Source organism: Ptychodera flava, chromosome 21 (assembly GCF_041260155.1).
Source record: "Ptychodera flava strain L36383 chromosome 21, AS_Pfla_20210202, whole genome shotgun sequence".
Taxonomy (NCBI): domain Eukaryota; kingdom Metazoa; phylum Hemichordata; class Enteropneusta; family Ptychoderidae; genus Ptychodera; species Ptychodera flava.
In genome coordinates, this window is record NC_091948.1 from 20,185,295 (window position 1) to 20,196,971 (window position 11,677).

The following is an 11,677-nucleotide window of genomic DNA, read 5'->3' on the forward strand; positions in this document are numbered from 1 at the left end:
TTCATTTTACAGTCTTTATAGTTTTTTTGAAAATCCAAAATTTAATTTTCCCCCATGGAGTTAACACAGGAATGGTGGCCATTTTGAATTTCAAATACTAGTATTGCAAAATTTTGGGCAATTTGTTTTGCTAGTTCAAAACTTTACACGGTGACCTCCGATTTTTATTGTTGATTTAGTAAGAGAATGGTTGAAAGTCTCTAGGAAAGTTTGAGTAAAAGTTCAAGTCTTTCACTTTTGAGGAGCATACTACCTTAAGTGAGTTTTCTGTTGTAATTTTAATCTGTGACGGCAACCGATATTGGGTGTACTACGCTTTGAACCTAAAAGGTGTGTGTACAAGAACTGCAATCCAAAAAATGCTTGACCGTTCAACCCCACGGCTAGCAATGCTTTGATACAGCACAATTGAATACCACTGTATCTGTCACTTACTTGCTCATCGTTGTCCTGTTGCGACATCCTTGGCCTCCCTCCCAGTGAGCTGTTTTGGATTTTGTCAACGAAGATGCACAGCTTACGCACGGTCTATCTCCTGCATAGGGCTGAAATAAAAACAATTTATCTTATGATGATAATTGCTAGGACAGATTTCAACCTTGATATTTGTGAAATAACCGAGGCATGTGTCTATTACAGATTTGTGATAATATTTTACATCAAAATAGAATTTCATGAACAGTAAAGCTTCACTACCACTGTATTTCCTTGCTGACTTTTTCAAATGAAACAAAAGGCGATGGGAGGGGAGGAAGAGTGCATCCTAAGGATTTTGCATACTCGTAGAAAAGAGCAATGTGGGAAAGATTTGATAAAATTAAACCTATTATATATCTTTCAACTATTTGAAAAAGACTCATTTAATTTAATTTGTTGACCAGGGATGCAGAAAATAGATGACAGCAAGAAACTGGCTGTCAGGTAAAATTTACCAGCTTAAAAAAAAATCATGACATTTTGCGCAAACATGTGCTCACACACACACTTGTAACTGCCTATACTTTTATTTATACCACCTGTCACCAAAATTTTCCACATCCCTGAAGACTTTGAAGGAATAGAACTATTCACAATGTCAATATGACAAAACTGTTATAGAGAAATAATATTAGTCTTGATTTATTTTTGTTGTTGTTGTTCTATGTACTAATAGTGATTGATTCTATTTTCCCATTTAGTCGGGATCGAGGTTTTACTACATTATCTACTGGCAAAAGTTGAAAGTTTCCATATTCTTAATAAAGCAAGAATAACAATCAGGGGTCATAGTACAAATTTTGGTACAAGAGAAACAAATTACCTAACGTTTACTGATATTTGAATTTCAAAACTGCTGTCACCCCCAGTCTTAACTCTATGGTGAAAAATAAACGTTTTGATTTTCACAAAATTATGAAGTGAAAATTTTATTTACACTAGGAGCCTCAAAATGAGCCCATCCCCATGGTAGACCAGAAGAGAATTTTAAAACTTAGAGCATCTGAATAAATGTTGCTGAGGCCTTTCTATCTTAGACTGCCTTGGAAGTGAAGTTTCTGCGGATCATTGAAAAGTGTCAACTCAAATGTCAGCTGAAATGACTTGCATATCATCCAAAGTAATGTAGAAGGTCATGCAAAAACACAATTATTGCATTCTGTGTCACAGAATATTTCTGAAATGCTCTTATTTAGTTGAATCACTTTTCAAAAGATTTCCAAAGATTTTCTGTAACACGTTAAACAAACTAAGTTCTTTGGTTTGTTTAAACAACTCAAGTCCTCATTTATGGAAAAAGGTTGGCTTTTTTTATTGCTAACTAAGTTGACTCACTTGGGCTAAGATGATGAGAACTAGAGTATGGGATCCATGTCTCAAATCATTGGTGAGATCGCAGTACACAAGATAGCCTGAAGAGGGTGTTCATATGTAATAGCCATCTCTCAGGGCCCTGATTTCACTCCAATCATCTTAAAAATCATAATCTCTTGAGGTTATAAGAAGAAGAACGAGCAGGAAAAATCTTTTGGGGTTCTGCAAATGAATTCCCAACAGCATGGAGACTAAATATGTGCAATTTTATGATTTTTTGCCGTGCTGGAGTCAGCTCACGGGAGTTCCAAATCACAGGGTTACCAGATGGTCTCACCTGGAGGGGTTGATATAATGCGTCTAAAGTACAGCATATCACTCTTTTTTCTTGGGTGTAAACCCATGATGAAGACAGCAAGGGATCTCTTCAATGGCTTGGAGGACTATCACTTGCTACTTACCTGCTCTCGAGCGCAGTGACCACAAATCATTCTGTTTGCAAATTTGAACTCATGGTCTTCCTCCGCATCGTGGCACACGTCACATGGAAACGCTTTCCCACAGCATGGAAACCTGGAGGATGAAATCGAAGATTTGTGAAAAGCTGTTTCTATATGAGGAGGTCTCTTCTTTTCCGTATTTGATCAAGTTAACGCTGTGTACCGTAGTTATTTGGAAAGGACTGTACTTGGCAATATTGAACTACAAATTAAGTTTCAGCTTTATTCATACTTTGCTGTGCACAGTGGAATATGACATGAATTCAAGCCAAATTTGAAACGCTGAATGTATTACTTCAGTGAAATATTCAACGAAAAAAAACCCAAAACCCCCAAAATAGTGTTTGAGATTGAGCAAGCACATATAATGTAGCTACTTTTATCGTGTTAGGATGTGCATATCTACCTACCAAAGTGTATCTACTTAAGTGTCCATCATCATCATCATCTTTATTATCATCACCTCTGCACTCAAATTTTGAGAGTACAGCTATGAAATCATGATAGAATAGTCTGTACAATCCAAAAGACTCACCTCAGCCATCGGAAGCTTTTCTTGTAATGTTTACACGTTCCAAACTCAGGCAGTGGCTTGCCTTCCTGAATTGCTGGATCTTTCGCTACCTTCTTGATTTTCTTCACCTCAACAACGTTGATCTTTCCCATAACTGAATCAGAAACAGGCGCAAAACAAGTTTCAGGGGGTTTTTCGGCTGAAAAATACTCTTGCATGTTTGTGACCATGTTTGGAGTAACATAATCATAGAGAGATGATTTTTCACTTTTTTGATGGACTTATTAATGATGTGATTTTACAATAAATTACCTGTCATTATTTTATCAAACACTTCTGACCTATCATTTTAAAACTAGTAGTTACACTAGATTGTAGGATCTCTTTTTTTAGAGGGGCAATTTCAGAAGGGTAATTCACAATGTTTGGTGACCATACATAACCACACTGTTTGCCAAAGAATACATTTCACTATGGTTGTCTGTACGACTTGACCAGTTCACCTAGAGTTGTCTTTACCATTTAAAACCATAATTCCCCTTGTTACCTTCTACACAAATAACACAAAACGATACGCTTATACCAAATTTGGCTGTGAATCAGTGGCCAGGGGTGGGGTTAGGTTTAAGTATGACATTGTAGACATAATTTCAGATCATAGCAGTTACATGGTTAATGTCTAAAACACACACACACACACTAATAATAGCCCAAAACTGAAGTTCTCAGGGTGAACAATGACCAGTTTAGGGTTTCTGTTCAGGGTACCAGTGAGTGTTACCATGGCTCCCATGTTATTTTACTGCCCCCCCCCCCCCCCACACCCCCATATATCAACACTTTTGCATTGGGAGACAGCAGTAATATTACCATAGTATGCAAAATCATACAACTATATGATTATGTTTTCTTAGCAAAAACTTCTCAGCAAAACCACAGCGCGTAGTCATCAGAGAACAATGTCCACATATAGTGTGACATGTGCAGGGTTGTAAATCTCAGCAATAGCTCCTTTCCACTTTCTGATAGAATTTGATGCCATTTCCAACTATTTCAAAAGAGTGAAATGCAAAGAATCGTTTACTGACCTATTGGTTCTGAAGGTTCTAGACGTAGAAATCTGACTGCTTCTGTTGTTATCTTCATTTTCTTGTGGCAATGTTTACACCATAAATCCAACGGCTGTCCACAGTTCAGGCCCTGATGGAAAGTACACATGAAAAGCTGTCATTGGCAATCGCTCGGAAATCGCTTTGCTGCTTTCACTGAGCATGTGACTTGGTTTATAAATAAAATTTGAGAGATGTCTACGTTGTGAAGGCTTACCTTGAAAGTCATATCCTGTGAACAATTGAGACAGCCGACACCAAAGTCTGAGTCAAAGGTTATAACATCGAAAGGAACACATCCTTGTAAATCTAAGTATCCCATGACCGAGGAGAACTGATGCATAATTCTGGGTCTGTAAGTTACCAACTGTTGATTCCCACACCGCGGGCATGTAATGGAATTGACATGCCCACCTGTTGTTTTGACGTCGCATTTTGCTTTGCATCTGGCACACTGTACATTCAGGAACACCTTAATACACTTCAATGTAGCTGCCTCTCCTGTCAGTTCAAGTCCACGCATTCGGATTTCAGTTCCCTTGGCTTCATCCCCTCCAGTTTTGTTCAGTCTCCCTTCTGCTTCGCGGCCCCTCTTTCCAGTTTCACCTTCCTCCCCTCTGTTTGTATCATCCTCGTCATTTCTTTCATCCCCACTTCCACCTTCCTCAGAACTTGCCTCTTCATCCTCTTCTCCCGAATTTGCCTCCTCATCTTCCTCTCCCGAGTTTTCATCTGATGACCTATCTTCATCACTAGTGTGTGTGGTCGTCTGACGTTCCTTTAGCTGCTCGGCTGGGATGAACTCAAACCCAGCTGCTTTGGCCATTACTTCCATCTTATACTGCGGTCAAACATGAAGAAAGGAAAATACATCATGTGCATTCTGAAGTCAGACTTGAAACCTCACATATACATTTTTTATCATTTTTGTGTATTTACAAAGCATTGGAGTTTACATTGTGCAGGCATTATTTTATTGAAAATGGATGATGATGTTTGATTCAATATTTTTAAAGGTTGCGGCAAAAAACGAACACAAATATTTGTAGTACATCATCAAACATGTTTACTTTTATAGAGTATTTGCTATGTGAAAGTGTTGATTAAAGGAGGCGAGTGATGCTTATTTTACAATCAGCCTATACATAGGCTCCTGTGACACACAATCATGTGAAATGGCGGAAAAAACAAAAGAAATCTCTTGGCCTTTGCATATAAGGTGCTAAGTAAATTTTCTGAGTTTTTCATCATCGTTGCCACAGGATTCACAATGTCTGTACAAACAATGAACACATATTATGCTGTATGCAAATCTTTAAAACATAGTACCGTTAATTGTGTGTTGCACTCAATTTCACTTTTTGAAGAATAATTTGTTATTTGGGATGAAATACTTCCCTGCTCATGTCCTTTGAAAAAGGAAAAAAGTAATTTATTACCATAAGCCAGATACAGATTCTCATATTTGCCCTTTTCAAAATAAATAAATCTGATCTGGAACTTACCTTGCGTGCACCTTCTGTAAAGATCTCTTCTAAATTTTTATCTAGCCATCTAAAGAATGGGCGGAATATAAGAACAGCTTTGTCTTTCTTGACATTCTCAGTGTGCATGTCAGTCACTCTGTCAGCTGCCCTTCGACTCAGGTGCCTGAATAGATCAACAGATGGTGAGACTTCATCAACCTAATGCAACAATATCAAAGCTTTCTCTGTTAAAAAAAGCCCCTGCTGATGTGCAGCTGGCTTGGAAGGTTATATCTGATTGGTCGATTGTCACTATTGACAGCAACTTAGGGAGTCTATAGTGTATAATTCGACGATAACGGTAAGATTCAGCCAACCAATTGGGTAACAGCTTCCGAGATGCTGCACATTAGCCCCCAAAAAGAATGGTATGCTGAAATCAGAGGTATCAGCTTTGTAAACAATGCACACTGTGTACAATAAGCAATGTATTGTTGACAAATGGTACTCTGGTCCAGACGTCTATCAACTTGTCAGCAATAACACTGGATATAACACATATACAGGCTGTGTTAAAAAGTTAAACATCAGGCATTTCAACATGACTGTCGGAGCAGAATATAAAATTATGTTAATCAAGTGAAACCAAAATGACAGAAAATGCATGACAAGCTTCAGCTAATGGACCTTTAAATGAAAAAGTGGCTTGGTTGAAGAATACTCTGTCTGTGCTGTTATCAATACCGTGCGGTATTATCCTAGGGGGTTTACGTCAATTGATTATTAAAAGGCAACCTTAGACATGCAAATTACTGGCGTAGGGATGGTTGAGTCCATTGTCAAGTGGTATAACCTGATAAATGATGTCACTTGATAATGACTTCAGTTTAACTCTGTAATTGACATAACTTTAATGACTTCAGTAAAACTTGATAATTGATATGACTTCAATGTTGTTTTTCCTGTCAGCTTTGAATTTTGTAACAGCTACACTTTCCCTGTAGACTACATAAGATTGACTTGTATTTACCAATTTGGCATGTCATATTACCCCGTATGATGACAGAGGTACAAACTGAAATAGCTGCTACTGATTTGTGTCACCTGTATGGTCACACATTATGCAACCCACCAACCAATTCATCATACTTTGACATGCACGACTGAGGTTTTCGGCCGCCTGAGAACAACTCATGAAAAGAATTATTCAAGTCTACAGCTGCTGTTCCCTTCTGCCTTTAACTAAATTTCTCAAAAGATAAATCAAAGTGACCCCCTACTTGGAAAATTTGCAGCCACGATTTACAGCCTACACACGCAGAGCTACAATCTCGTGAAGAAGAGCACCCTGGGAGTGATATGAATTTGGGCAATCTGGTTTGCATCGGCCAGGACAATACATCTTCAAGGAGATCAGATAACCATCCCTGACAAGGTATTTTGGTTACCCTCACAAACTTGGGATATCAAGATACACATTTTTCATCTTTAACCAAACACTCAAGGGATGCCTGCTATCGCACTAACAATCATGGCAGATCTTCCGCTGGGAAAGAGATAACAATTTTATTTTAATTTCCCAATTATGATGGGCACACTGATTAAGCAATATCTGCATGTGTAGGAATATGATACTTGCTATTGTATTTCTCCAATAAGTTTCTTTATTACAGATTGACAATCCACACCATGGCAACGCCTATCATTTTTCTCCATATGACGCAAGCGGTCACCTTTCAGTGTTCTATAAATTAACGGTGCTTGTGAAGATTTTTTTTTGTATGTCATAGCCAGAATTACACCGCAATGCTGATGTCCTAATGAGGAATATGGCTTCTGAGATCACGTGAGGGAAGGTACACGTATACAAGCCATCACTACAGTCTAGAATGTAACACACAAGTGAAGATGTAAATTTAAATGACAAGCTTCACAACTAGCATGTTTTTTTGGAGCATCAACTAAGCATGGTTAGAACAGTTATTCGGAACTTTAAACCATCAAAATATGAAAGTATGCCATTTAAATCAATCCCACAATACCAGGGTGGTGTACAATTCCTTGGTTGTTTCCAGGTGCACTGATTGATACAGATTTTGTGATTTTATAACGCCAATCATTTCTCTACAAACGACAACAATAAATACACCAAAACTTGTCTATGAAAAGACAAGCAGTAAAACAATTGTGATTCTCTGAAAATTGTGGAGAATTGAGTTAGGTAAGTACACCTGTATCTGGTGACTTTGCACAACAATTTTTTCATGACAAGGTGGAAGCATGCACAGAATTGGGAATGGAATACCTGGGAATGGGAAAGGAAGGAGAGGACTTGAGGAAAGAAACAACACTCACAGCGTTTATGTTGGAAACTGGGAGGAAGGGGTACATTTCAGCTGACACAGGAACGTGTATCATAGCCAAAAAAACAAACTGTGATGTTCTTTGACTATTTTCAAATCAACTACTTCAAACAGAATTGACATAAAAATCCAATACCTGAAAGATACTTTGACGGAATGTACCACTGTGCAGTGCCATTCAATATCATGTTTATTGTGTTAGGGAATCTTCATATGGTAATATTTTCAAAATATGTTATGTGGTACATGTTAAACCATACTGGTTTAATCAGCTTGGCACAGAGTGGTTAAAACCACCATGTGTCCAGTCAATGCACACAAAGTGTATGGAACCACCTTGTAGGTTGTAGGCAGTCAGTGCACACAGAGTGGTTGAAACCACTTTGTGTGCAGTCAATGTACAGAGAGTGGTTGAAACTGCCTTGTGTGCAGTCAGTGCACACAGAGTGGTTGAAACCACCTTGTAGGCAGTCAGTGCACACAGAGTGGTTGAAACCACCTTGTAGGCAGTCAGTGCACACAGAGTGGTTGAAACCACCATGTGTGCAGTCAGTTCACACAGAGTGGTTGAAACCACCTTGTAGGCAGTCAGTGCACACAGAGTGGTTGAAACCACCATGTGTGCAGTCAGTTCACACAGAGTGGTTGAAAGTGCCTTGTGTGCAGTCAATGTACAGAGAGTGGTTTAAACCATCTTGTGTACAGTCAATGCACATGAATGCATACCTTGTAACAATCTCTGGCAAACTTTGGTCAGCTGGAAAAATCACTTCAAACTTCTCTTTAGGATAGTTTTCAGGAAAACTCACGTCCATCACAAAGTTGTTCACATCAAAGGGCTGTAGACAAAGTAAAATGGAAATCTGAACATACGAAGACCAGAATTTGTTACAGCTTTCTCTGTTGGTGATTTTGTATCCTGCATGGATGTGTGAATGCATGGATGTAGAGTGTAGTACATGAAGATCTAAACACAATGCAATAGCAACTTTAAACTCTTCCGTATTTTTCAGTCAATATTTTTTTAATCAACATTCTTATTTAGTGAGCCTATTTGCTGAGGCACTAAACTAGCAAACTGCTGAATATTCTGAGACAAGTACAGTGCCTTTGAAAAGTTTGTGATTGATCATTCTTTAAAATATTTTTTAAATATTTCTTTCTCTGAAAATTCTTTGAAATTCTACAACATATGAATATTTTTAAAACTACCATAATAAAAATATAACTTAATTCAACTGCACCATTGGTCAATGCAATATTTTAAGGACCTGGTACTTTTGAGTATGTTTAATGAGCATGAAATCTATAAATGTGAGAATTTTTTATTCAGACTTTAACAACTTCAGGCCTAAACCCCTATACATAGGGGTAGCTCTGGTAAGTTACCAAAAAGTCAGGCCTGAAAGGGTTAATGCATCAGTCAATGGCAATGTTAGTGTTGCACGGGTAGACTGTCTTGAATGAATGTCCTCATTATGCATATTTCGATAGTATATTCCACGGTAGCAGAAGAAACCTGCCATCTCTCCTCATAGCACCACAATACTGCAAAGTTAAAATGTGCACCTATTTTCCCTGAGGCTGACCGAACAACACATGCTCCACATGAATTTCTATGCAGTTTTGTTTCCTGAATCAGTTTTGACAAATCACTGACAGAGATACAATGAGTCTTTCTGTCTGTGTAAGTGACAATGATACCTGTCTTGACATCTTGTTCAAAATCTGACATCATGCACGACATGTTGGCTAAACTGAACAATGATCGCAAATGGTTGAAGGACCTGTAGCTGTAACTATCGATTTGTTTCTTTCTCTATTATTGTTTTTAATGTCAACTACAATTTATGTCTCATCTCCCGAAAGCATGTTGTGGTAAATGTTATTCAGCTTGTCAACTCAGCCCTACAGCACATATTTACACTACATTGCTATTGTTGACAAGTGAATTCTGGTCCGGACGTGAATTCAAATGCAAACAATGAATTCTACAACTATAGATGCTGTTTTGACAGGCTAAATCAGTAAAGGTTGGATGTCTTAAAGTATAACAAGGACTTGATATTGATACACAAAACAAAAATAGTGAAAAAATCATCACGAGTTACAGCAACTGACCCTTGAAAATTTGCTTTTGAAAGGTAACAGAGCTGACTTTGATCTAAAAAATATTGACAGTGGAAGGTAATCACCCTACAACTATAAGATATCAGGATACCTGGATGAACTTGCAAATGCAACGACAACATGTGAGTAGCCCCTTACATGACAAGTGTATTTGAAACATGACACCTCCAATCCCAGTGATGGATGGAGAACACTTTGCATAGCACATTTCAGGAACTAGTGATGGATCAGGATGGGTCACACTTTACATAAGCTTAGCTTCAGATGTATTGTACTTGATTTGCTGAGACCAAATTAACAGAAACATTTCAGATTTAATCACCACATGTACATGCGTGTACTGTTCATATATGTACCCATTATGGATATATTGACTGAAGAAAGGAAAACTTGAAAATGTGGATTTAGATGGTTTCTTCAATATGTCACCTGCTTCAGTATACTACCCTAGAAAACTAAGTATGGATCTTATGGAGTGGTTGTAAATTACTTCCACAAAATACTTACCCAATCTGGGTCTGTTGGGGAAAAAATAATCCTATAAACTGTAGGCGTACTTTCATCCCTAATTTGTAGCTTTCCTTCAGTGAATCTTTGTCGCAATTGATTAATTTCAGTCTTTCTAAGTTCCCGTATTTCTTCTTCAGATATTTGGCTGAGTTTTTTCGATGGTTTTCCATGTATCCGTTGACGCCTCGAGGTGAACTTGGCACTTGTTTGGCTCGATTTGCCACCCAAAGGAATCTCTGGATCGTTGCTAGGATGCCAAAATCTGCATCCGTCTCCCATAATGCATTTGCCCTCTTTGAAGTATCGGCAAAGTCTCCGCTGTCGTTTTCTCGATGCCTGGAGTTCTCCTTTGTCCTGTGAACCACTGTTCTGATTCAGAGAACTTGCTCTTGCCTCACGGCTAACATCGTTCGACTCTGTTTCTTCAGAATCTAACTTTGATGAGTTTTCAAGCTGGTCTGTGGTAGTGCTGGCTACTTCAATAACTTCTGCGCCCGCACTGTTGCCGATTACCTCCTCAGAAAGCAGATGCTGTGTGACTTGATATGGGGCAGTGTGTAAGAATTTGCATCTGGCACCAAAGCGGCAGCGGCCATGGCTTTTGAAGAAACTGCAGTCTCTTCTTTCGGCTTTTGACGAAGCTTTCTGTCCGGCTTGCCGCGTTCCCTGGACGGTTGGTGATTTTGTCGAACCATCAGTGTCTCTAGTTTTATCGTGGCTCCACTTGCAACGGTCTCCGAAACTACAGCGTTTCCCTGCCGCAAAAAATTTACATACACCTACCCTTGGTTCACTACCCTGTTCTAAAGTTGACCCAGACAACATGTTAGCTGAGCTGATCACCTTTCTGAGTGCAAATTAAAACTACTGAGCTAAGAAAAAAAGAGTTTGGCGATGAGTGTACGACTCAGCCCAAGATATTCAGTAAATCGAGGAAGCTGTTTATATACCCCTCCCACTTGCCTTAAAATTGCGCAATTTTTACACTGGCTGTAATGTCTCCCAAAATATACAACCTTTGAACCCACCGTTGCCTTTGGTTGTGCAATACGGAAGTGCCCAGCAACACCCACAGATACATCTATAACCTTTCGCAGGTCAAAGGGCATTATGATAAATAGTCCATACGTATATACACGTAAAGAAATCGCAGTCATCTCATAGATGTCGCGATAATATACACCTCCACATGAAATATATTAAAACGGTTTCTCTGTTCTCTAATATTGACGTAATATTCTAAGGTAGGCAGAAAGAAGTAAAAAATGCCTTTTCGCGAATGAATATTAGCTAA

At 38.6% G+C, this 11,677-nt stretch overlaps 1 protein-coding gene across 1 annotated transcript in view; it reads right to left on the reverse strand.

Annotated features, from left to right (window-relative positions):
• Positions 1-11,468, reverse strand: part of LOC139121672 (uncharacterized) — a 13,251-nt gene extending 1,783 nt beyond the window's left edge. The window contains exons 1-8 of the mRNA XM_070686752.1: positions 10,381-11,468; positions 8,470-8,582; positions 5,420-5,564; positions 4,132-4,755; positions 3,894-4,005; positions 2,827-2,959; positions 2,253-2,364; positions 436-545 (exon numbers count right to left, since the gene is read on the reverse strand). Coding sequence (XP_070542853.1) covers positions 436-545; positions 2,253-2,364; positions 2,827-2,959; positions 3,894-4,005; positions 4,132-4,755; positions 5,420-5,564; positions 8,470-8,582; positions 10,381-11,208 — 2,177 coding nt within the window. The 5' untranslated portion in view covers positions 11,209-11,468. The remainder of the gene's footprint in view (positions 1-435; positions 546-2,252; positions 2,365-2,826; positions 2,960-3,893; positions 4,006-4,131; positions 4,756-5,419; positions 5,565-8,469; positions 8,583-10,380) is intronic.
• Between the last annotated feature and the right edge of the window lie 209 nt (positions 11,469-11,677).